Here is a 27,317-nt window from a genome sequence, read left to right as displayed (position 1 = left end):
CTCAGCAGGGAGCCTGCTCCCACCCGCCCCCCCCACTCCCGCCTGCCTCTCTGCCTACTTGTGATCTCTCTCTCTCTGTATTTAAAAAAAAAAAAAAAAAAGAGGCCATTTCTATTTTCAAGCAGTTCATTCTGTAGCTGGATGGGGTAGAAGTAGAGGATACAGGAAGAATTAACAATCAGTCCCTCTGTCAGATAACTCAGAATTTGCTGAGGATGGGAAGACAAGGGGCACCTGGGTGGCTCAGTCTTTAAGTGTCTGCCTTGGGCTTGGGTAGGGATCCTAAGGTCGTGGGATGGAGCCCTACATTGGGATCCCTGCTCAGCGGGAGGTGTGCCTCTTCCTCTCTTACTCCCCCGCTTGTGTTCCCTTTCTCACTGTTTCTCTGTCAAATAAATAAAATCTTAAAAAAAGGGGGGTGAGATGGGAAAACAAGTGAAAAAATAGCATAATACAAGGCAGAATGCTAAGCACCATGTTGATGACAAATACTTACAACTCTGGTTTTAAGGCTTAGTAAACCTAGGTGGGCGAGATGGAAAGTAGGAGTGCGCTTGATCTCTTCTGTTTACTCTAAACACCTTACAGGTCTTTTTGTTTTGTTTTGTTTTTAAGATTTTATTAATTTGCCAGGAGAGAGAGACAGCCAGAGACGGAACACAGGTGGAGTGGGAAAGGGAGAAGTAGGCTTCCCACTGAGCAGGGACCCTAATGTGGGGCTCGACCCCAGGACCTGAGCCAAAGGCAGACAGTTAATGGCTGAGACACCCAGGTGCCTCGAAAACAACTTACAGTTCTAAAGTTGAATGCTTGTATTGAGTAGGTTGTGTATAATAGAAAGAAAGCCATGAGCCAGAACCCAGTAGTGGAGGTGGAGTGGGGAAAGAGGTGAAGAACAGAGAAATAGTAACTCCTTACCTTACACTAAAGAAAAAACAACAACAACAACAACAAACAGAATAAAACTGAACTTTTGTTTTTAATTCAAGAAATAATTCTTTTTGGGACGCCTGGGTGGCTCAGTGGGTTAAGCCGCTGCCTTCGGCTCAGGTCATGATCCCAGGGTCCTGGGATAGAGTCCCACATCAGGCTCCTTGCTCGGCAGGGAACCTGCTTCTCTGGCTGCCTCTCTGTCTGCTTGTGTGTACTCGCTTGCTCTCTCTCTGGCAAATAAATAAAATCTTTAAAAAAAATAATAATAATTCTTTTTGAAGAGGCTTTATGTGGTTTGTAGTTATTACCAGGGTGTAATATATCCCCTGCAACCTTCCTTCCTCCCAATACCAAGCCGCCTGCCAAGAAGAAGAAAGGAAAAGCAGCAACAGCTGTGAAATGCCTAATGTACTTTCCTCTTAAGTTATTAGCTGAATGTTGTACTAGTTATCTGTCATCCTACATGCCCTCATTTTACTTAATTATCTACCTTATTCCATTCAACAAGTCAAATAGGACTATACTAGTCAGTCGTAATTGCCTCTCTTCCTCTGCATCCTCCCACAGCCAAGGATGTCCTATTGGAAAGTGAGGAGGTGGTCTCTGATTAATCCAGACAAGGCACTTAATTTAAACTTCACAGAGCTCTCTGAGTTACCCAACAGTACTTTATAATTCTTCACAGTCATTTGGAAACCTTTCTGAATGTTTGTAATCTATCTTCTTCAGACAGCTTTATTCTATGTGAAAAATAACATGATAAAGATATTGCACATCACTTTCAAGACCCTTCCTCTTTTACTGCCTTCTGTCTCCCACACTGAGTTTGTCCCCCAAGCCAATCCTGCAAATTACTGCCATGGTATCATCTGAAAATATTCACTTTTTTTGTGTGACTCCCACACTAAAATCCTATAATAGCTCTATTGCAGTCCTACATTTTCATTGTTTCATTCACAGCTCTTCCATGACTGGCCCCGCCTTACCTATCAATGTTTTCCTGTCCACAAGACCCTGAGCCTGGGCGCTGCTTGCTGTCGTTGGACTGCAACAGGCCACATTGCCATTCACTTTCCCCACAGTCCAACTATTCTTTAAAACCCAACTCAAGTCTGAATTAATGCCTTTAAAGAATATAGGTGCTTCAACTGCTTATTCAAGCAACCAATACTCCATGTGTTTTTTTTTAAGTGTTGTAGTTCCAGTCCTCAAGCCTTGTATCCCTTCTCAGACTCATTTCATAGTTATTATTTACCCTATAACAAGATAGTACTGCTTTTTTGTGCGTGTAATCCTTTTATTAATGAACCCCATTTTGTACTTGGTGTATGTGTGTGAATCATAAAATTTAACAGGTTGATGATTTGAATCACTATTTGACATGCATTTTGTTATACCTATTTCTGTTTTCATTCCAAATGCCTTTGGCAGTGGGTAAAATCATACTAGGGAAATTTGGAACCTGGACTCCAGTGAATAGATTATTGATGATCTGGTTTCTAGAGTACAGATTCTGCAAAAAGGACAGTATACACTGCTAATAAAATTATTGGCCACTTTGGTTGGGTACATACCTTCTTAAGGCTTCCAGTGGTCCCACCTCATTATTTTAAAGCTTTCCATATGAAAATAAGCTGTTTTCTTTTTTCTAATAATATGTGATTTTGTAAAAATTTGAAATACAGATAAAGTGAAAGTTTCTATTTGATCCATCCTCCAAAAGCAGTTAAGTATTCTTTTCTTTTTTTTTTTTAATTTTTTTTCAAAGATTTTATTTATTTATTTGACAGACAGAGATTACAAGTAGGCAGAGAGGCAGGCAGAGAGAGAGGAGGAAGCAGGCTCCCTGCTGAGCAGAGAGCCCAATGTGGGGCTCCATCCCAGGACTCTGAGATCATGACCTGAGCCAAAGGCAGAGGCTTTAACCCACTGAGCCACCCAGGCGCCCCTAAGTATTCTTTTCTTAAGAATACTTTTCTTAAGCAAAAGTAGTTAAGTATTCTTAACTACTTGGTGTACATCTTTACAGATCTTTTAAAAATATACATATGGATTTATTTTTACCTAAATATTATCATAATCTGTAATCAGTGCCTTTTTATTTCATCCTTTTTTTAAAAAGATTTTATTTATGTGAGAGAGAGAGAGCACTGAAACAAGTGCTGGGGGAGGGGCAGCGGGAGAACCAGACTCCTCCCTGAGCAGGGAACCCACCGCTGGGCTTAAGGGTCTCTATCTGAGGACTGCAGGATCATGACCTGAGCCAAAGGCAGACGCCTAATGTACTGAGCCATCCAGACACCCCCTCATCTCTTTTTCTTAATAAAAAAAACCCTGAACTTAAAGTTTTTTAATAAATCATAAAAATACGTTTATCCACAAAGGTTGAGAAAGTTAGAAATTAAAGGAATTTTGAATCGTAACATCCCCTTAGTGGTTTTGAAGTTGAGTAGTAGTTGATTTTGAGTATTACTGGCCACCTTCAGATTAAAATAAAAACAATAATTGGTCTTCATTCTTGAGTGTTGACCTCCTTGCCTTCTCTCCTCTTTCACAGCAAAGTTTGGAGTAATCTTCCATCCATCGGAACAGGGATTGCTGACCGTCCCCAGCAAGTGGTGACCCCAACATGACCGTTTTGCAACAGACGCCATACCGATTGCCCAAAAACGAAAAATCTGCATGTAGTAAGTTGCCATCGGCTCATGGCTGAGTTTGGGGAAGTTTCAGGCTTGAATATTTTTTATGGAATTAAACTGTTTCTAAGAATTCCAGATATGGGGAAAAACCTCTTTCTCGAAGAGAGACCATATATTAAGGTTTTAAAGCAAATTTTACTTATTTAAAGATTTTATTTATTTGACAGAGAGAGGCACAGTGAGAGAGGGAACAGAAGCAGAGGGAGTAGGAGAGGGAGAGGAAGCCTTCCCCCCTAGCAGGGAACCCGATGTGGGCTGGATCCCAGGACCTGGGGATCGTGACCCGAGGCTGAAGTCAGAGGCTTAAGGACTAAGCCACCCAGGTGCTCTTTAGAGCAACTTTTTTAAAGGCTAACATGGCTACTATAAATGAGAAATCGCTCCTTAAGGTGAGCAGGGCCTTTGTAACGGAAGACCAACTTCAGGGTTTGTTAGAGGTTGTTGAACACAACCTGTTGTTCCCTCACTGGGGAACTTTAGATTTAGAAGTATGGGAGAGAATTGGAAAGAGCTCGAAATGTTGCCATAGACAAGGTAAATAGATTTCCCTTCCTTTCCTTACTATGTGGGATCTAGTCAGGTCTACCCTGGCCCCTTTACATACTGAGGACACCTCAAACGTCCTTAAAGAAAAAGAAGGGGAACCTATGACTCCTTTGGCTCCCCAGATTAGCCTTTTAACTTCTTAAGTTAGACCCAACAAAAAGGAAGAGCTCCCTCCTCCCCACCTCAACCAGAAAATTCCACCACATTCTCCCCTTTGACCCCACCCCCCTTAGTAAATCCTTATTGGGGGCTACATCTAGAAAGTGACACTTACAGGAGACCATTTCCTAGGAAAGTTGGCTATAAAGACCATGTGTGTTGGAATGTTGCTTAGACCATGATGGATTTCTGTCATTACTGTTTTCCGTCAATACCCTCTACTAACTACTTTAGCTACAAAATTGGATAGTTTCCTCTTGTAAAACTTCTAGTGTTTTCCATGGGTTAAAAACGGTAGGTCTTCAATGCAAGGTAAAATAAGGCATGACCTTTATGGAGTGACCTTCAAGGAACAGTATTTCAGTCCATTCACCAGCACCCATCTTAGTCTAGAATGCGACGGGGAAGCAGGGGTGGAGGGCAGGCCTCCCTCCTACAGGGGACTATATCAGTGGCAGTGGTCGTAGTGTTTTTTTTTCAGGGGATGCCTCGAGTGGCTTTGACACCAGGAACCTCTGACATATCCCACGTGGAACGCCACCTAAGAGTCAGGGGGATTTCCTAGGTAATGGACCTTCTCTTTTCTTCAGTTCCCAAGGACTCTACCTTGGGGTGCCTTTTAACCCACTGGAAACAATTTGGATTGCAAAATTTAGGAAAGGATTGATCTTCTGTAACACTGCATGGCCTCAGTGGGATCTATTAGTTAGATATCTTCAGCAGGAAAAGGTAAATGGACCTACAGTACCCATTACTCGTACCTAGGCCTTCATTGCCCTACACCAGGAGCCCAACCTAAAGGTCTTGCAGAATGTGTTAGCCTGAACATGTTTGGCTAATAAACTCCCTCCTGACATACTGGGTGATGATGATCTAAATAGGCCTCCTCAGAGTAAACCCTGGTTGCTGGAGGAATCACAGGCCATCCCAGATGAAGGGGACTCTTGACTCTCTCTCACTGTTCTTAATAGATGTGGGGGCTTGTCCCTCACTCATTTCCTGGGTTAATGGCTATAATTGGAGCCAACTGTGGTTAAGTCTACCTGGGGACAGGGACTTTAAGGAATATTCTCAAGCAGCTGCTGAAACTCCCTGTTTCAGGGAAATTCCCTGTCTTCTCCGGCCCAACATGGACTACCTATTCCCCCTTGTTGGAAGGAAAACATGGCATTTGCTCTTCTGTTGGAGCTAATGAGCTCTAGAACCAGGAACCCTTTCTCTGCCTTCTGACAGTACTTTGCCTATTCTGTCTTCCCCCTTTCCCTTTCCCTGTTTCCGTACCACCTTGGGTGCAGCCTGCATAACTGGCTTCTAGATCATCCTCAGTGCCTCAGGCACCATGGTTTGTTCTCCCTTCACTTCCAAGGAGCAAAGAAGAGCACCCCCTGGAACTAACACCACCCACTCTAGATTTCCACACCAGGGTCTCAGGTAAAAATTGACAATGGGGAGGATCGAGGGAAACATAATTTGGTATTTGAACTAAGTTATGTTTGTCAGTTTTCATTAAGACAGACAAGTCTCTGAGTATTGACCCCCCTTGCCTTCTCTCTTTTACAGCAAAGTTTGGAGTAATCATTCATCCCTCAGTTCAGGGATTGCTGGCCATTCCCAGCACTATGAATCTCCAGACTGAAACTCACCCTCCCCAACACATTCACTCCAAGACTTTTCATTGGGAAAGTTTAAAACCCCAGGGATCAAAAGAGGATTCTAATCATGTGAGGAAAGTATAGAGTAAGAACCATTAAAAAAGAATAGGAGTATTTAAATATTGAAGGATAGCCGGAGGACAGGTTGGCAAGCCAGGATAATGGACCTCTGCCCTAAGAGGAAACCAGCCTTAAAAGAATTTTATATCACCCTGGAAGGAACCCTCCACCCTTTCCCTTGTGATAGACGGGTGATAAAAACCTGATCGGATGACAATGCAGGGAGGGTAAATCAGATTGAAACAGCCAGCTGACAAGCCCATAAAAAACACTAGACTTGGAAACTCCAGTGGCAACCCTCCCGGGTCCCTTCCCTTCTCAGGAGTTTTCTGTTCTATCATTCAATAAACTGTAAAAAGTATTGTGCCGAGTACTATGCCAGGTCATTTAAGAACGTAAAAGTAAACAAAATAATTGTGGTCCCCTGACTTTTGGAACAGTCAAGTATTAAATGAATAATTAATTACTTATAGTAAATTACATTAAGTGCTACTGAACATAACTATGGAGTGCTGTGGAACGTATATGATATAGGCCCTTAGCCCCTTCAAGGAGATAATTGTGAAAATAAATAGCTTAATTTAAAAAACCTTTCTATTTCTTTCTTATTTCTTTCATTTCTTTTTCCCCTTCCTACTAAATGTTTCTCCATCTTTTCCTTTGTCTTCTTTGCTCCTCTTCTAATTTTCATCCCATCAATGACCTAATTCTTGTTTCTTGTAGGTTAAGCCTTCTTAACACACTTGCCATCTGTTCTACTTCTGGCTCAGAAGCACAAGATTTTATCCTTTGATAATTCTTCATTAGGCTATCTTTATACAGCTTACAGAGTGTTTTTTAGTTGACAAGCCTTACATTTCACCACTAGTACTTATTGTACTATTATGGTAGAAATTGACCTTTTGAGCACATATCTAAATGTTATAAAAATACTATGTGAACTGGTTCAGATCCTTTCAAATATAAAATTATATTTTATGTAGTAATTACATTTCACATGACTGACCATTATAATAAAGTTTACCCAGGTATTTGAAATTTTTTTATTTTTGAAGATTTTATTTATTGGTTCAGAGAGAGTGAGTACAACCAGAAGGAGCAGCAGGCAGAGGGAGAAGCAGAATCCCTGCTGATCAGAGAGCCCAATGGAGGACTTGATCCCATGACTCTGGGATCACGACAGGAGCCCAAGGCAGACACTTAACCTCAATTTATATTCAGATACCTAAAAATCAGAATAATCTCCCCTGCTCACTTCATTGTGCAAAGAACCCTGAGTACTCTTCTCTTCTAAAGAGTGGTGAAAATAGAATAGTAGGAGTTAAAAAACAGTAAATTTGGGGAGTGAAAATAAATGCCAAATTGGGGCTAACGATATCACAAAGAAAGGTAGCAAGCATTTGAATTGGCAGATTGGAGCAATGGAGGACAGATCATTAAAATGCCTTCCCTTTTTAAAAAAATTTATTTTAATTCCAGTGTAGTTAACGTACAGTATTATATTATTTTCAGATGGGCAAATAGTGATTCAGAGTTCCATATATTAGTGCTCATCGAGATAAGTGTACACTTAATCTCCATCACCTATTTCACCTGTCTCTGCCACCCACCTCCCCTCTGGTAACCATTCCTTTGTTCTCTATAGTTAAGAATCTGTTTTGTGGTTTGTTTTTCTTTTGTTTGCTGTTTTGTTTCTTAAATCCCACAAATGCATGAAATTATATGGTATTTGCCTTTCTAAAAAAACTAGGAGTAAACTTAACCAAAGAGGTGAAAGACCTGTACTCTGATCAAAAAAGAGAACTACAGACCAATATCCCTGATGAACACAGATACAAAAATTCTCACCAAAATACTAGCCAATAGGATCTAACAGTACATTAAAAGGATTATTCACCATGACCAAGTGGGATTTATTCCTGGGCTGCAAGGTTGGTTCAACATCCGCAAATCAATCAATGTGATACAGCATATTAATGAAAGAACAAGAACTATATGATACTTGAAATAGATGCCGAAAAACCATTTGACAAAGTACAGCATCCTTTCTTGCTCAAAACTCTTCAGAGTGTAAGGGTAGAGGGTACATACCTCAATATTGTATAAGCCATCTATCAAAAACCCACAGGAAATATCCTCAATGGGGAAAAACTGAGAGCTTTTCCCCTAAGGTCAGGAACATGGCAGGGCTGTCCACTATTACCAATGCTATTCAACATAGTACTAAAAGTCCTAGCCTCAGCAGTCAGACAACAAAAATTAAAGGCATCCAAATCAGCAAAGAAGTCAAACTCTCACTCTTTGCAGATGATATGATACTTTATGTGGAAAACCCAAAAGACTCCACTCCAAAACTGCTAGAACTCATACAGGAATTCAGTAAAGTGTCAAGATGTAAAATCAATGCACAGAAATCAGTTATATTTCTGACAGCAAGACAGAAGAAAGAGAAATTAAGGAGTCGATCCCATTTACAATTGTGCCCAAAATCATAAGATACCTAGGAATAAATCTAACCAAAGAGGCAAAGAATCTTTACTCAGAAAACTATAGAATACTCATGAAAGAACTTGAGGAGACACAAAGAAATGGAAAATGTTCCATGCTTATGGTTTGGAAGAACAAATATTGTGAAAATGTCTATGCTACCTAGAGCAATCTACACATTTAATGCAATCCCTATCAAAATACCATCAACTTGGGGCGCCTGGGTGGCTCAGTGGGTTAAAGCCTCTGCCTTCGGCTCCGGTCATGATCCCAGGATCATGATCCCAGAGTCCTGGGATCGAGCCCCACATCGGGCTCTGTGCTCGGCAGGGAGCCTGCTTCCTCCTCTATCTCTCTCTGCCTGCCTCTCTGCCTACTGTGATCTCTGTCAAATAAATAAAATCTTAAAAAAAAAAAAAAATCAACTTTTTTCAAAGAAATGGAGCAGATAATCCCAACATTTATATGGAACCAGAAAAGATCCCCAATAGCCAGAAGAATGTTGAAAAAGAAAACCAAAGCTGGCGGCATCACAATTCCAGACTTCAAGCTTGATTACAAAGCTGTAATCATCAATACAGTATGGTACTGACACAAAAACAGACACGTAGATCAATGGAATAGAAGAGAGAGCCCAGAAATGGACCCTCAACTCTATGGTCAACTAATCTTTGACAAAGCAGGAAAGCATGTCTTTTCCTGCTCTGAAAAGCAGCAACCTCTTCGACCTCAGTGGCAGCAACTTCTTCCTATACACATTGCCAAAGGCAAGGGAAGCAAGGACACAAATGAGCTGTTGGGACTTCATCAAGATCAAAAGCTTTTGTACAGCAAAGGAAACAGTCAACGAAACCAAATTTGCCTACAAATGGAGTGTTGAGGATATGTAATTTTTCTGAGGCTGTGGGGTGGTTGTGGGTTGTGGTAGTGGATATAGGGCAGCCAGACATCCAGCTGTAATGGTTGTCTATGCTAATAATCATGGTCCACACAGACCAGCAACTTGAATGTCAGTTTTGATGGTGGAAGAATATTTTGAGACCTGATGTTTGGACTAAAGCACCTGGCCTTGTCAGGTGTTCCAGCACTGGTTATTGTTGGCCTTCAGAGGAAGCTTTGATTCTTTTCAGTGTCCCAGGGTTTGTTCCTGGTTAGGGTTTTTATTTTTTAATAAACATGCGTTTATTAAAAAAAAAAAAAAAACTGACATAATGGGAGAAGATATTTGCAAACGACATATCAGATAAAGGGCTAGTATCCAAAATCTATAAAGAACTTATCAAACTAAACACCCAAAAAACAAATAATCCAATCAAGGAATGGGCAGAAGACATGCAGACATTTCTGCAAAGAAGACATCCAAATGGCCAACAGACACATGAAAAAGTGCTCCACATCACTCAGCATCAGGGAAATACAAATCAAAACCACAGTGAGATACCCCCTCACACCAGTTAGAATGGCTAAAATTAACCAATCGGAAACAATAGGTGTTGGCAAGGATGTGGAGAAAAGGGAACCCTCCTACACTGTTGATGGGAATGCAAGCTGGTGCAGCCACTCAGGAAAACAGTATGGAGGTTCCTCAAAAGGTTGAAAATAGAGCTACCCTATGACCCAGCAATTGCACTACTGTGTATTTACCCTAAAGATACAAATGTAGTGATCTTAAGGGGCACGGGCACCCCAATGTTTATAGCAACAATGTCCACAATAGCCAAACTATGGAAAGAGCCTAGATATCCATCAACAGATGAATGGATAAAGGATGTGATATATATATATATATATATATATATATATATATATATATACACATATACATACAATGGAATACTATGCAGCCAGCAGAAAACCCCAAAATCTTAGCATTTGCAACCACGTGGATGGAACTAGAGGGTACTATGCTAAGTGAAATAAGTCAATCAAAGAAAGATAATTATCATATCTCACTGATATGAGGAGCTAGAGAAACAAGACAGGATCATAAAGGAAGAGAGGCAAAAATGAAATAAGAAGAAACCAGAAAGAGACACAAACCATAAGAGACTCAGGAAAGAAACTGAGAGTTGTTGGAAGGGAGTGGAGGTAGAGGGATAGGATGGCTGGGTGATAGACATTGGGGAGGGTATGTGCTATGGTGAACTGATGAATCATAGACCTACCCCTGAAACAAATAATACATTATATGTTAAAAAAAAGTTGATGAAAGAAATTGAAGATGACAGAAAGAAATGGAAAGACATTCCATGCTCATGGATTGGAAGAACAAATATTCTCAAAATGTATACAACCTAAAGCAATCTACAGATTTAATGCAATCCCTATCAAAATACCACAAGCATTATTCACAGAGCTTGGACAAGCAGTCATAAAATCTGTATGTAACCATAAAAGACCCTGAATTGCCAAAGCAGTCTTGAAAAAGAAAAAGCTGAAGTATCACAATTTCAACTTCAAGTTGTGTTATAAAGCTGTAGTAATCAAAACAGTATGGTACTGGCACAAAATTAGACACCTAGATCAATGGAACAGAATAGCCCACAAATAAACCCATACTTACGTGGTCAATTAATCTTTAAGAAAGGAGGCAAGAAATGCAATGAGAAAGACCGTCTCTTCAACAAATGGTGTTGGATAAACTGGACATCAACATGCAAAAGAATGAAACTGGACCACTTTCTTACACCATACACAAAAATAAAGGCAAAATCGGTGAAAGACTTAAATGTGATACCTGAAATCATAAAAATCCTAGATGAAAACACGGGCAGTAATCTCTTTGACATAAGCCCTAGCAGTTTCGTTCTAGGTATGTCTCCTGGAACAAGGGAAACAAAAGCAAAAATAAATTGTTGTAACTACATCAAAACAAAAAGCTTTTGCACATCAAAGAAAAGCCAAAAAACTAAAAGGCAACTGACAGAATGGGAGAAGATATTTGTTTTGTTTTGTTTTTTTAAAGATTTTATTTATTTATTTGTCAGAGAGAGAGAGAGAGAGCGAGCACAGGCAGACAGAGTGGCAGGCAGAGGCAGAGGGAGAAGCAGGCTCCCCACAGAACAAGGAGCCCGATGTGGGACTCGATCCCAGGACGCTGGGATCATGACCTGAGCCGAAGGCAGCTGCTTAACCAACTGAGCCACCCAGGCGTCCCAGGAGAAGACATTTGTAAATAACATATCCAGTAGAGTATTAGTATCCAAAATATGTAAACAACTTATACAACTCAACATAAAAAAGAAAAACAACCCACAAATAATCTAATTTTAAAATAGGCAAAAGTCCCTTCCCTTTTATTTGAGTCCTCGAGATCAAAAGAAAGCCATATTAGCCTTGTCTGAGAAGGTTCCCAATAACTGAGTCAAGTATCAGTTTTCAAATTTAAATTTAATCTTTGTTTAAGTAATCTCTGTACCTAATGTGGGGCTTGGACTCCTGATCCCCATCCTGAGATCAATAGTCTTATGTTCTGGGGCACCTGGGTGGCTCAGAACGCTAAGCCTCTGCCTTCGGCTCAGGTCATGATCCCAGAGTCCTGGGATTGAGCCCCGCATCATCAGGCTCTCTGCTCAGCAGGGAGCCTGCTTCCCCCGCCCCCCCTGCCTGCCTCTCTGCCTACTTGTGATCTCTGTCTGTCAAATAAATAAACAAAATCTTTAAAAAAAAAAATAGTCTTATGTTCTGACTGAGCCAGACAGGCACCCTTCAAATTTAAATTTCAAGTAAATAAACCTAAAACTGATCTATGGTAATGGCCACATTAGTCAGTAAAGTTACTAAAAGAACATTGAATTATACTCCTGAAATGGACATGTGTAGAATATACCTCAATAAAGTTGTTTTTTGAAACTGGAAGGAAAGGGGAGCCTGGGTGGCTCAGTTGGTTAAGCCTCTGACTTTGGCTCGGGTCATAATTCCAGGGTCCTGGGACTGAACCCTGGGATCAGGCTCTCTGCTCAGTAGGAAGCCTCTTCTTTCTCTGCTACTTGCCCTGCTTGTGCTTTCTCTCTTTGTCAAATAAACAGTCTTAGGGAAAAAAAAAGACATGAAAGGAAAAAACATTAAAAAATTTGGTCCCTTAGTCACATTAGCTACTTTTCAGGTACCTAATAAACACATGTCAGTACAATTTTGAGCAGTATAGGTCTAGTGCATAAAACTTTTCCATGCTGTTAAAAAAATACTTCCTTAAATCTATTTCAGTATACTTACAACAAATATATGTAATAGCCAAAATAAAAAACATGCAAAAATTTAGTATCTTTAACATATCAGGGACTCGTAAAAGAAATATATAATGGGGGTATGGGAGAAACAGGCTTCCAGTTTTGGAATGAATAAGTCACAGGAAAAGAAGGTACAGCATAGGGAAGGTAGTCAATGGAATTGTAATAGCCTTGCATGATGACAGATGGTAGCTAGACTTGTGAACAGAGCATATAAGGTATAGAGATGTTGAATCACTATATTGTACACTTGAAATGAATGTAACATTGTGTATCAGTATACTAAAAAAATGTTTAAAAAAGGAAATATACAATGATATTATTAAAGTTCAAGTCAAATGGCAAAGAAATGCAGATTAAAGGAACAGTGAATACATATTTTCACTTATGAAGTAGATTTTTAAAAATAAAACGTTTTTAATATTAGAGAAGAAATGGATGCTGAGAATATTAGAGAAGATATTATATAGATATATATAGAAGATATAATAATATTAGAGAAGAAATGTGCAGATAGGCACATTAACTGGTATGACCTTTCTGAAAGTTGGTTGGACAGTTTGGAAATAAGTACAAAGACCTTAAAAACAGGCATTCCCTTTAACTTAGCAATTCTAATTTTAGTAGTTCATCTTAGAAAAATAATTATGATGAAAGCAAAGTTTTATCTATGAGAGTTTTTGATGTAATATAGTTATAATGACAAAAAGTAAAAATGATTAAATAAGTTATATATTTATAGAATTAAGCAGCCTTTTAAAATCATATAGTAGATTACTTAATAGTTATAAATGTCTATTGTTCATTACATGTTGGGATTGAAAAATAATGACTTTTTTAAAATAAAAGATTATAAGTGATCTAGAGTAATCAAACCTATAGAAACAGAAAGTAGAAAGGTGGTTGCCAAGGGCTAGTGGGGGAGGGAAATGGGGAGTTGTTGTTTATTTTTATTTTTATTTTTTAAAGACTTTATTTATTTATTTGACAGAGAGAGCACAGTAGGCAGAAAGGCAGGTAGAGGGAGAGGGAGAAGCAGGCTCTGTGCTGAGCAGGGAGCCCGATGCGGGGCTCAATTCCAGGACCCCGGGATCATGACCTGAGCCGAAGGCAGCTGCTTAACCAACTGAGCCACCCAGACACCCAGGAGTTGCTTAATGGGTAATGAGTTTCAGTTTTGCAAGATGGAAAAGTTCTGAAGATTGGTTATACAACAGTGTGAATATACTGTTAAAAACAAAACAGGCCCGGGGCACCTGGGTGGCTCAGTGGGTTGAGGCCTCTGCCTTTGGCTCGGGTCGTGGTCTCGGGGTCCTGGGATCGAGCCCTGAGTCGGGCTCTCTGCTCGGGGGGAGCCTGCTTCCCTTTCTCTCTGCCTGACTCTGCCTGCTTATGATCTCTCTCTGTCGAATAAATAAATTTAAAAAACAAAAAACAAAACAAAACAGGCACAAAATGGAGCCATTATGCTAAGCCCCATGTCACCAACCTTGAGACTTGACTTAATTACAGTTTTGGCTTTCACTGAAATGCAATCTTAAAACAGTCAGGAATCCCCTAATTAGCACTAGTTTGTTGATCTGCCTGGTAGATCCCTAATATCCCCAGTAGGAAAATGACCTTACAATAACCAACCAGCTTTTTTTGTCTAGTATAACTTCCTTGTTCCTCTTTCTCCAGCTTATAAGTCTTTCACACAGCTTCTTGAAGCTACCTTCTGTCTTTTAGATGGGTTGCAGCCTGGGGTGTTTGGGCAGCAAAGTCAGTTAAGTGTCTGACTCTTGATCTCAGCTCAAGTTTTGATCTCAGGGTCAGGAATTCAAGCCCCACATTGGACTCCATGCTAGGTGTGGAAGCTACTCAAAAAAAAAAAAAAAAAAAAAAAGATTGGATGTGGCCTGATTTGTGACTTGTTGAAAAAAAGCCAGTAAGATCTTTAAAATATACCCAGTTGAGTGTTGTTTTTTAATAATACTTAATACTACTGAACTGTACACTTAAAAATGGTTAAGATAGTAAATTTTGGGGTGCCTGGGTGGCTCAGTGGGTTAAGTCTCTGCCTTCGGCTCAGGCCATGATCCCAGGGTCCTGGAATCGAGCCCCGCATTGGGCTCTCTGCTCAAATAAATAAATAAAATCTTTAAAAAAAAAAAGATAGTAAATTTTATGTTACATGTATTTTATTACAATTTGAATTTTTTAATATTAAAATAAGATAAATAAGATAAATGATCCTGTTTTTATTCTTAATATTATTTTTTATTTATTTTAAATATTATATATACTTTCATGCAAACCAAAATGATTCCAGTAGCTATCTCTGTGTGAAATGATTATTAGTCCATCTCATTTTCTTCTTTTTATTTTTCTGTTCAAGTCTACCATCAACATGTATTACTTATGTAATCAGAAAAATGTTATTATATCTCCTAACACCTTTGTGGTGACTGAGATTCCTTTAACATGGAACAAGGCCTTACATTCCACATTTAAAAGTACATTAAGCCAGGGTGCCTGGGTGGCTGAGTCAGTTAAGTGGCTGCATTTGGCTCAGGTCATTACCTCAGGGTCCTGGACCATCAGGACTGCTTCAGGCTTCCTGCTCAGGGAGGAGTCTGCTAGCCCCTCTGCGCCTCCTCCTGACCTTTCTTTCTTTCTTTTTTTTTTTTTTTTAAATAAGTGTCTTTTTTTTTTTTTTTTAAGATTTTATTTATTTATTTGACAGAGATCACAAGTAGGCAGAGAGGCAGGCAGAGAAAGAGGAGGAAGCAGGCTCCCTGCTGAGCAGAGAGCCTGATGCTGGGCTCTATCCCAGGACTCTGGGATCATGACCTGAGCTGAAGGCAGAGGCTTTAACCCACTGAGCCACCCAGGCGCCCCTACTCCCGACCTTTCTTAAATAAATAAAATCTTTTTTAAAAATAAAAAATGAAGTACATTAAGCCTAGTGAAAAAAAAAATCAAATGGTTTAAATTTACTCTAAGATGTAATGAGGATATCAAGGAGGGAAGCGGCAGGTAACTGGTTGCCTGAAAGGGGCAGGACTAGATGTTTAAAAAATTAACAAAATTCAGGGGCGCCTGGGTAGCTCAGTGGGTTAAAGCCTCTGCCTTCAGCTCAGGTCATGATCTCAGGGTCCTGGGATCGAGTCCCATATCTGGCTCTCTGCTCTGCAGGGAGCCTGCTTCCTCCTCTCTCTCTGCCTGCCTCTCTGCCTACTTGTGCTCTCTGTCTGTCAAATAAATGGATAAAATCTTAAAAAAAAATTAACAAAAATCGGAGATACAGAAAAGAGAGACAAGATTACCAAACATATTTCAAACACTTCAAAATTTTGCCCAGCACTATCTCTGGTTAGATCATCCAGAAAAGGTGAGAAGACCTAAGATTTCTTGTGAAATAACTTGAGCAAGAAGCAATTTTAGACACAGAAAAGCCCTCTGTCACTTAAACCTGGGAAAATATTATATTGATTTTCTTATTTTCACTGGGAAATTTATGTGTTCTAGGTAATTTCTATACTTCCTATTTGTCTCCCTCATTTTTATTTTATTTTAATTATTCCATAGGATAGAGGGGAAGTCACCAGAGGCCCATTACACATGTGTTCACCCTCTTGGGCATATCTGCACTTGATGGCAGTAACCAGAATGAGTTTCCCAGTGCACACACTGACTGCATAAAGGAGAGAATTTCATATGACATTTGAGACCTTCTGCCACTTAATATATGGTATGAATGCAGTGACCACCCATGCAGAATTTTTAAGAACACCTAATTTTCAAATATAAAGTTGTGTTGTATAATTACAGTCCAATGTTTGGTTTGGAAACTATGGTCACCGTGAATTGGAAGATAGACATTCCTTTACTTTCTGGCACATGTGGATTGAGCAGGCACTTTGATTCCACCAATGGAGTGGGGTTTGTTTTCTTCAGAAAGATCTCAGGGCTCCCACTGTTGTTGCCCTTTAGAAAGAGATTTAAAGATCATTTTCCCAATACCAACAAATTGTATTAATCTCAAATCAAATAAATGTTTTCAGCTTTGGTTTTAGTTGAGAAACAGGTTAAGGAATCTTGTAGCTGCACTTTCTTCACCTATAACATGCATAGAGAAAAAGCATAGCCTTCAAGCTCTGATCTACAAAGAGTTAATATCTTAAGAGCTAAACAGAACTGTATTAATTCCTCTCTTAATGAGCCAGGAAGACAAGAGGATTCTAGAGGATCAGAGGACACCAGAACAGTCAGAAAAGAATTAGAGTGAGCTCTCTGGAGGAAGCAAGAACTGTAAGTTTATATGTAACAAACATAGTCCCTTATTTCTTTCCCCTGGGTATTTTTGGGGAGAGTGAAATAAGTTTATTTATTTTGTATTGTATTGCATGCCTCCCTGGCATCCAGGTACTACATCACTAGGTCTTCTTTAATCCTGTCACCCTCTTGACTCCATTCCATATTTCACTAGTTGGCAAGTCTTTTTATGCTCCTTCCTCAGTGTCTGTGATCCATCCTACTTTTCCATCTCCCGTCACCATCCTTCCTAGTTCAAGGCCACTTGCCTGAACCATAGTAATATCCTTACATTCCTCCTTTCTGCCAGTCTCTCTGACTGACTAATGCCAGATCAATCTTCGTAAAGCTCTCCTGCAGCTCTGACTCTACTGCTCTTGTGCTCGAAATTTGTAATCACTGCCAATTATCTGCAGAATGAATAAAACTCCTCTGACATATATGCAAGGTCTTCCAAAATATGTCTCCTTTCACTTAAATTCCCACAGCTTTCTTTCTCTTATCAGCGTGCCTACCTGCTACTGTCTGAGACCACCCTGCTCCTTGCACACCCCTGACTCCATTTAAACAGCCTTCCCTGTGGAACACTCTATCTCCACCTGCCACAGTCCCTGCCAGACTCCAGCAGTGCCCCCTCCATTAAGCTTTATCTGGTCCTTCAAGTGAATGTGAATCTTCCTTGACACTCTTATTTTGCTTTGTTCTTCTCTGATTGACTCTTAGTATATTTACCTTACGGTGAAGGATGTGCTCTTCTCATTTCCCCTCTTAATTATTCACCTCCTAAGAGCAAGGGCTCTATTTTTCTTCCTGTAACAACTACACAAAATGAGTATACAGTAATACTTGTCAAATTTAGTTCAATCCAAATTCCAGGAATTCTGTCATCTTTTCTGAGCATTCATACAACCGATGCTGCAATTACAGAGCCTGCACTTTTTCCCAAAGCCTTTCTTTATCTCTGCTCCAAGTTTCTTTCTCAATACTTACATCTCATTTGCTTCTATCCTCTTACAGACTGGCTCATCCTGGGTTCTCTTGGTCACTATAAAAATATTCTTTAAAGGTCTATTCATAATTTGTCCCTTCCTGCTCCTAGACCTTCAACTCAGTAGCCTCACTGCAGCCCCCCTTTCAGGGACTTGACTCTTTTGGGGGCCTGCTAAAGGTAAGTCCTTATACAGTGGGAAGACTTGAATTCTAGTCCATATTCAGTGGGAAATAGTTAAAACCCTACTTCTATATTTTGTCACACAGGTGTACTTAATCCACTAATTTTTAAAAGAGGGGAATATTTTTGCAGCATCATTTCCTGTGCACTACTGAAATGCTACTGGCATTCCTTTGAGCAGATTTTCCACTTGATTTTTGAAATTTTCTTATTCCTCCTCTCTACTGCTCCAGTCAGTGACATCACTATGGCTTTCACTTCACTGTGTTCTTAGATATAGAGGGGAATTAATACAAAACTGTAAAAGCATTAAAAGCAATTCCAGAAAGGAAAACAATTTCTTCTACAATCTGATGTCATAGTAATGCATCTGCTAAAAAATTATTATACATCTGCAGGTACCAGGCACTGTGTTAAGCACTCTGTGTACAAAGATGTCCTCAAAAGAGTTTATGGACTAGTGAGGAGGCACATGATGTGTAAGCACTATAGAGAACTGACTCATATTCACCAACACACAAGAAAAATCATATATAACATAATATAACTCAGTACCTTATACAGAAAAATATGATGTAGACTTATCAGTTGGCCAGAGACTAGTTCAGTGGACACGATAAATATAGCATTTACCTAATTTGGAGCCTATACTAAATACCAACCATCGTGTTTAGCTTTTTTTTTTTTTTTAAGATTTTATTTATTTATTTGATAGAGATACAGCAACAGAGGGAACACAAGCAAGGGGAGTGGGAGAGGAAGAAGCATGCTTCCTACCAAGCAGGGAGCCTGATGCGGGGCTCAATCCCAGGACCCTGGGATCATGACCTGAGCCGAAGGCAGACATCTAACAACTGAGCCACCCAGGCGCCCCCATGCTTAGCTTTTTATAGGCATTATCTTAATTGATACTCATCATAACCATATGAGGTTAGCATTTCATCCCTATTTTATAGATAAAGAAGCTAAGGAAAGTGGTTAAGTAACTTGTCCATGGTCACACATGACAGAAAAATGTGAATCCGTGTCTTTCTTATTCTTAGACTCTTGATTATAGCCACGATTTACAGTTCATTCTCTCCAAATTTAATCAGAGGTAGAGGAGCTGGCTGTATAATTTTAATTGCTGGTGTCATCAAACTGACTTTATGCACCTATCACTATTTTTTTAAGATTTTATTTATTTATTTGACAGACAGAGATCACAAGGAGGCAGAGAGGCAGGCAGAGAGAGAGAGAGAGGAAGCAGGCTCCCCACTGAGAAGAGAGCCCAGTTCGGGGCTCGATCCCAGGACCCTGAGATCATGACCTGAGCCGAAGGCAGAGGCTTAACCAACTGAGCTACCCAGGCACCCTGCACCTATCACTATTAAAGGGTTATTTTTTGTTCTCCCTCATGCTTCCTTTGCCCCAGTGCACCACAATTCTGAATATCACTTTGAGGGAATTCTTTTAGTCTTTCATTCCATTGAGTTCAAAACAATTGATAAGCCCTCCTTACTTACATCTACTCTCCAGTCCTTTTCCCAGAGAGATTAAATCTGGCCACTTTGTTGGGTTTGGATGTTCCTTTAATCATGCCTCCAGTACTGTTTCTCCTGGGTTTTCTTTTCTGGTATTCTAAACCTTCCTGTCTTTAGTGGAGTTTTTTTGACTTCTGTTTTAGTACTTTTCAGTTGCTCCACAGTGCCACACAGCTTTGATGGTGTATTTTGGAATGGTGAGAAATGAGGACAGTCTTCTCTGGGCTCAGACAGAAAGGAACTACAGGATCTGTTCTGCTATAGTTCCATTTTTACAAATGGCTTCAGGTCCCGAGGATAAGGCCTGTAATGCAATCACCTATCCTTTTCCTTCATGTTACTTCTCTAAGATAGGAGGCTGGGAAGATCGGATAATTTAGCAAACTTGCAAAAGCTACCTTAAATTTGAGATTTACTTTAAGACAAAATGGTTTCCTTGATTGCTTTCATTCTGTTCTAGCCTTACGGCTTTTTTTTTTTTTAAAGATTTTATTTATTTGACAGAGAGAGGGATTACAAGCAGAGGGAGTGGGAGAGGGAGAAGCAGGCTCCCTGGCAAGGGGGGAGCCCAGTGCAGGACTCGATCCCAGGACCCTAGGATCACGACCTGAGCCAAAGGCAGATGCTTAACAACTGAGCCACCCAGGCACCCCTCGCCTCAGGACTTTTGTCTAATATGTGAAAAGACATCCACTTTTAGGTGATTATTTAGTTTATTTTTTTATTTTATTTTTTAAGTTTTTTTTATTTGACAGATCACAAGTAGGCAGAGAGGCAGGCAGAGAGAGAGGGAAGGAAGCAGGCTCACCACTGAGCAGAGAGCCTGACTTGGGGCTCAATCCCAAGACTCTGAGGTCATGACCCAAGCCAAAGGCAGAGGCTTTAACCCACTGAGCCACCCAGGCGCCCCTATTTAGTTTCTTTAAAATAGGTATGCTGGGCACCTGGGTGGTTCAGATGGTTAAGTATCTGCCTTCAGCTCAAGTCATGATCTCTAGGCCCTGAGATTGAGGCCCACATTGGGCTCTTGGCTCAGGGGGAAGTCTGCTTCTCCCTCTCCCTCTACTTCTGCTCCTGCTCATGCTCACTCTCTGTATCTCTCTGTCTCAAATGAATAAATAAAACATTTTTAAAAAATAAAATAGGTGTGCTCTAAAAATCCATATAGGTCTATTTAAAATTATATCATTGGAAAGATGTTCTCCACTTATTATGTTTTTTAAAAATGAAACATTATAGAATGGAATATGAATGAGCCAATTGAAGTTAAAATGTCTGGAAAGTAGATCAGCAAATGGTAATATTCTTTTCCAGCGATAGAATTTCTCTATTACTTTTCTCTGTTTGTTCAAAGTAAGCTTGTAAATAAGCTTCTTCAGTTGACAAGTCAAGCTAACTTCTGCAGAAAGGGGGTATTTGTTATACAGCACATAGTACTTTCCTATAGAACCTAAGAGCAGGAACAGAGACAGGCCTCGAAAAAGATTAGAATCAAGGACAGGAAGCTTCAGGACTTCTTGACTCATCTCAGTCACTCAGTGTCATTCTCTCTCTTGATTTGTTGATTCATCTATTAATTTACTCAACATATGTCTATTAGGAGCCTTCTATGTTCCAAGACCTGTTTGCACACTGGTAAATAGAGGTAAACAAAATTAACCAATTTTCTGCCTTCAAAGTTGTTCTATTTTAGTGGGAGAAGACAGACAGTAAACAAATACAAATAAAAATATAGTGTTACAAGGGAAATAAACAGGGCAACATGACAGAGTGTAACTGAGGAAGTGCTCACTTTAGTTATGAAGGTCAAACAAAGTCCTCTTGGCAAATGAAAAGATGCTGAGAGACTGAAGGATGCGATGGAAATGGCCATGTAAAGAACAAGGGAAAGAGCATTCTTGTAAAAGGGCAAGGAACTTAATGCTTGGGGGAGCAAATAGGAAGCTGGTGTCCAGGAGTATAGTTTGCTAGAAGAAGAGATGTTCAAGGTGTGGATCTGAGAAACAGGAAGAAGGTCAGATCATGGAGGGCTTTATCAGCCATGGTAAGGAGTTTGGATGTGATTTGATTTGATTTGATTATTTATTTATTTATTGAGAAAACACATGAGCAGGGTGAGAGGGGCAGAAGGAGAGAGGGAGAGAGAATCTTTTTTTTTTTTTTTTTAGATTTTTATTTGTTTATTTCACTGACAGATCACAAGTACGCAGAGAGGCAGGCAGAGAGAGAGAGACAGAGGAGGAGGCAAGCTCCCTGCTGAGCAGAGAGCCCGATGCAGGACTCGATCCCAGGACTCTGGGACCATGACCTGAGCCGAAGGCAGAGGCTTTAACCACTGAGCCACCCAGGCGCCCGGGAGAGAGAATCTTAAGCAGACTTCATACCCAGCATGGAGCCTGACATGGGACTTGATCTCATGACACTGAGATCATGACCTGAGCCAAAATCAAGAGTCAGATGCTTCACTGACTGAGCCACCCAGGCACCCGAGATTTTATTCTATTTTTTTATTTTTTTTTAAGATTTTATTTATTTATTTGACAGAGAGAGAGAGAGAGCACAAGTAGGCAGAGAGGCAGGCAGAGAGAGGGGGAAGCAGGCTCCCTGCTGAGCAGAGAGCCCAATGTGGAGCTCGATCCCAGGATCTTGAGACCATGACCTGAGCAGAAGGCAGAGGCTTAATCTACTGAGCCACCCAGGTGTACCCAGATTTTATTTATTTATTTATTTATTTATTTATTTTAAAAAGATTTTATTTATTTATTTGACAGACAGAGATCACAAGTAGGCAGAGAGGCAGGCAGAGAGAGGAAGGGAAGCAGGCTCCCCGCCAAGCAGAGAGCCCGACACGGGGCTCAATTCCAGGACCCCGAGACCATGACCCGAGCCGAAGGCAGAGGTTTTAACCCACTGAGCCACCCAGGCGCCCCCAGATTTTATTTTAAATTTTTTTTAAATTTTTTTTTAAGATTTTTATTTATTTGACAGACAGATCACAAGTAGGCAGAGAGGCAGGCAGAGAGAGAGAGGAGGAGGAGGCAGGCTCCCCGCTGAGCAGAGAGCCCGATGTGAGGCTCGATCCCAGGACCCTGGGATCATGACCTGAGCCGAAGGCAGAGGCTTTAACCACTGAGCCACCCAGGCGCCCCCCAGATTTCATTTTAAATGTGAAGGAAAGCCATTGGGGAATTTTAGGCAGGAAATGCTATGACCTGGGTTGTCTTACAAAGGTTACCCTGAATGTTTCAGGGACAGTTGATGGAAGAAGGAGAGGAAAATAGGGAGAGTATTAGGAAAACATAGCCCCGGAAGGACTAATAAGAAGTTGCTACGGGGGCGCCTGGGTAGCTCAGATGGTTAAGCGTCTGCCTTCAGCTTGGGTCATGATCTTCAGGTCCTGGGATTAAGGATTAAGGAGCCCAATGTGGGTTCCCGGCTCAGCAGAGAGTCTGCTTCTCCCTCTCCCTCTGCCTCTCCCCCTTCTTGTGCTCTCTGTCTCCCTCTCTCTCTCTCTCTCTCTCTGTCTCAAATAAATAAATAAATAAATCTTAAAAAAAAAAGTTGCTATGGCAAAAAGTTTGCTGCCTGTGTTCTCTTCTAGGATTTTAATGGTTTCCTGTCTCACATTTAGGTTTTTATCCATTTTGACTTTTTTTTTTAAAGATTTTATTTATTTTTTGACAGAGAAAGATCACAAGTAGGCAGAAAGTCAGGCAGGAAGAGAGGAGGAAGCAGGCTCCTTGCTGAGCAGAGAGCCTGGTGCAGAACTCGATCCCAGGACCCTGAGATCATGACCTGAGCCGAAGGCAGAGGCTTTAATCCACTGAGCCACCCAGGCACCCCATTTTGACTTTATTTTTATGGTGTAAGAAAGTGGTCCAGTTTCATTCTTCTGCATGTTGCTGTCCAGTTTGCCCAACACTATTTGTTGAAGAGACTGTCTATTTTCTATTGGATATTCTTTCCTGCTTTGTTGAAGATTAGTTGACCATGAAGCAACAGTTTTAGAGCTAAGAGACTGGGTACTATAATCCAGAAAAAGAGTGTTGACCAATGTATGAGGCGACTTTACAGACGGGATTTCTCCAGTTATTTCTCTAGTTATTTCTCCAGTTATTCAGGGTATAGAGCAGAACATGGCCATACCAGAACTTCCAAGCTTATATAATAATTCTGGCCATCCAAAGAGGCTAATTTAACTCTTCAGTTCCATTTCCAACCATTTGAGAAAGAGAATCTGATTGGCCCAGCTTGGGTCAATTGTTTACCCTGGTCCAATGAGCAGTGACTGTGGGTCCTGAATCATAGACTATAAACTGGTTACTGAAGGGTCAGTCCTAGTAAATGAAATGGGGAGTCGGGGGTCAGAGGATTCTTTCTTAGAGAAAGGGGATGGTCACTGGCTTCCAGGATGAGCAGACACTTAAAAAATGCCCCAAAAGGATGAATATCAATTCTATAATCAGAAGAATTGATTTCATTTCATTTTATTTTTTAAAGGATTTTATTTATTTATTTGACAGAAAAAGACACAGTGAGAGAGGGGACACAAGTAGAGGGAGTGGGAGAGGGAAAAGCAGGCTTCCTGCTGAGCAGGGAGCGTGATGCAGGGCTCGATCCTAAGACTCTGGGATCATGACCTGAGCTGAAGACAGACACTTAACGACTGAGCCACCCAGGCACCCCCAAATTGATTTCATTTTAAATAAGTAAGGTCATTATCACTGAATGCTCAGTGTCACCCCCTCCCCCTTTTTTTTAAAAAGCAGGCTCCACAGCCAGTGTGGGGCTTGAACTTGCAACCCTGAGATCAGGAGTCACATTCTCTATGAACTGAGTCAGCCAGGTGCCCAAAATATTTTTTTTCTTCATTTTATTTTAAGAAATCTCTACCTACAATGTGGGGCTTGAACTCATGACCCTGAGATCAGGGGCCACATGCTCTACTGACTGAGCAGGCCAGGTACCGCTTAGTCTTAACTCTTTAGTAAAGAGTGGTCAGCACCACCACAAAAAGAATGCTAGTGAGTCATGAGTCATGTACCATCAAGAAAGTGTTGATAGGACACCTGGGTGGCTGAGTTGGTCAAGCGACTGCCTTCGCCTCATGATCCCAGAGTCCCAGGATCGAGTCCCATATTTGGTTCCCCACTCCATGGGGAGTCTGCTTCTCCCTCTGACCTTCTCCCCTCTCATGGTCTCTTTCTCTCTCTCTCAAATAAATAAATAAAATCTTTAAAAAAATAAAGTGTTGATAAATTCATAATACAACTTAAGTACAGCCTGTAGAAGATATCCTAAAGTTGCATGTAACTGACGAACTTGCCTTTATTTCAGTGTCCTCTGGGATCGCCTATAGCTTGGGAACTGATAGGAAATCACACCTCCTGTGGACAACACATCAAAGGACCTATTTGAGACATAGACAATTAGCTCTGATGGTACCAGTGTCAAAAGGTAAATTGTGCCTAAAGATGGAAGTCTTTTATTTTTTTTTAAGTTTTTTTGTTTTGTTTTTTTTTTTTTTTTTTTTGACAGAGAGAGGAGACATAGCCAGAGAGGGAACATAAGCAGGGAGAGCGGAAGAGGGAGAAGCAGGCTTCCTGCCAAGCAAGGAGCCCGATGTGGGACTTGATCCCAGGACTCTGGGATCATGACCTAAGCCAAAGGCAGATGCTTAATGACTGAGCCACCCAGGCACCCCTAAAGGTGGAAGTCTTTTAAAATCAAAACAATGTTCAGTCTGTCATTGTGGGGCATTTTGCCAGCTTCAGAGTGACTGCTTTGCTCTCAGGTCTTTTCCTTAATCTTCTCAACATTTTATTTCTTAATTCTTACAACAAAAGTCTTACTGTGCAAATTTAGAAGGTAAGGGTAAACACCACCACAACAAAAGTGGAGACAAATGAATGGTCCATTCCTCTATTCACATGGTTAGTCCTTCACTCTCACTAAGCAAAGGTGGGAAATTTAAGATGGAAGAGCACAGCCCCACAAGAACTTCTTCTACACTTAAGATATTATTTTAACTTTGTTCCTACTCTCCCACCTCTCAGTCATAGTTACTTGACTTCACTTGATTTCACTTCTATATAATTTTTTCAAAGGTAGGGCACTTTATGCACTGCCTATGGGTGTAAAAAGACTGAGGTCACTTAGGACAAAAGCTCGACATTATCTAGTAAGTTCAACATGCAGCTTTACTTCTGGGTAGAAAATTTGCAGAAAATTTTGCATATGTGTACCAGGAGATATATACCAGAATGGTCATAGCAGCGTTATTCATAAGATAAAAAATGGAGAAAAAAAATGGAAACAATGTAAAATGTCCATAGTTGGGGAAGTTAATGCACATTGATATATATTCATACAATGTAATAACAAATGTATTTTCTTTAAAATAAATCTTATTTTCTTTAAAGTTATAAAGAGGGGCACCTGGGTGGCTCAGTCATTGGGGATCTGCCTTCAGCGTGGTTCATGATTCCCATGATCCTGGGATCAAGCCCTGCATCAGGCTCCCTGCTTGGAGCCTACTTCGCTCTCTCCCTCGGCCTGCTGCTCTCACTGCTGTGATCTCTCTCTCTCTCTGTCAAACAAATACATAAAATGTTTTTTTAAAATTTTTAAATAAAAATAATAAAGTAATATAAGGCAGTTAGTAGTAATAGAACATTTAAGATAGTGGTTACCTCTGGGAGAAGAAGGGAATAGTATGGGTGGGAACTTACAGAGGGTTATTCATGTAGTAGTAACTGCTTCTTAAGCTAGTATGGATGTTTGTGTACACTTTATTATTCTTCAAACTGCCCACATGTGTTTTATTTCCTCATTTGTAGTGTGAGCTGTATATGCTAACGTTTTTGTAATAATATACATAATACATGCTTATATAATACATTATATTATACCAGTTTTATTGGGATATAATTTACATGCCACAAAATTCATTGTTTTAAAGTGTACAATTCAGCAATTTTTGCTGTATTCACAGAGTTTTTTGCATTCATCCTCACTAATTTCAGGACGTTTAATTACCCCAAAAAGAATCCCTGTAGCGGTCATTTCCCTTGTCCCCACATTCTGCCCCTGATAATCACTTATCTGCTTTCAGGCTCTATCAATTTGCTTATTCTTTATAAATGACATTCTTTGTAAATGAAGTCATATAACCCATGGTTTTTGTGAGTCTGGTTTCTTTCACTTGTCATAGGGTTTTCAAAGTTCATCCATGTTGTAGCATTTATCAATACCTTCATTTTTTGCTTAATAATACCTCATTGTATGGGCATATCACATTTTGTTTATGTATTCATCAGTTGGTAGACATTTGGGTTGTTTTCACATTGGGGCTATTATGAGTAATACTGCTATGAATATTTGTGTATAAGTTTTTTGTGTGGACGTGTTTTTATTTCTCTTAGGTATATACCTAGAAGTGAAATTGCTGGGTCATGTAGTAGCTCTATGTTTAACATTTTGGGGAATTGCCGGACTATTTTTAAAGCAGTTGTACCCTTTTATGTTCCTACCAACAATGTATAAGAGTTCTAATTTTTTCA

General features: G+C 40.2%; 1 protein-coding gene across 1 annotated transcript in view; it reads left to right on the top strand.

Moving 5' to 3' along the window:
* Positions 1-3,562: 3,562 nt before the first annotated feature.
* LOC111153138 (RPGR interacting protein 1) overlaps positions 3,563-27,317 on the top strand; it is a 91,484-nt gene continuing 67,729 nt past the window's right edge. Inside the window, exon 1 of the mRNA XM_022511929.1 lies at positions 3,563-3,620. Coding sequence (XP_022367637.1) covers positions 3,563-3,620 — 58 coding nt within the window. The remainder of the gene's footprint in view (positions 3,621-27,317) is intronic.

This window comes from Enhydra lutris, unplaced genomic scaffold (genome assembly GCF_002288905.1).
Source record: "Enhydra lutris kenyoni isolate GAN:26980312 unplaced genomic scaffold, ASM228890v2 scaffoldscaffold31, whole genome shotgun sequence".
Classification (NCBI taxonomy): domain Eukaryota; kingdom Metazoa; phylum Chordata; class Mammalia; order Carnivora; family Mustelidae; genus Enhydra; species Enhydra lutris.
This window is presented reverse-complemented; position numbering and strand designations above follow the sequence as displayed.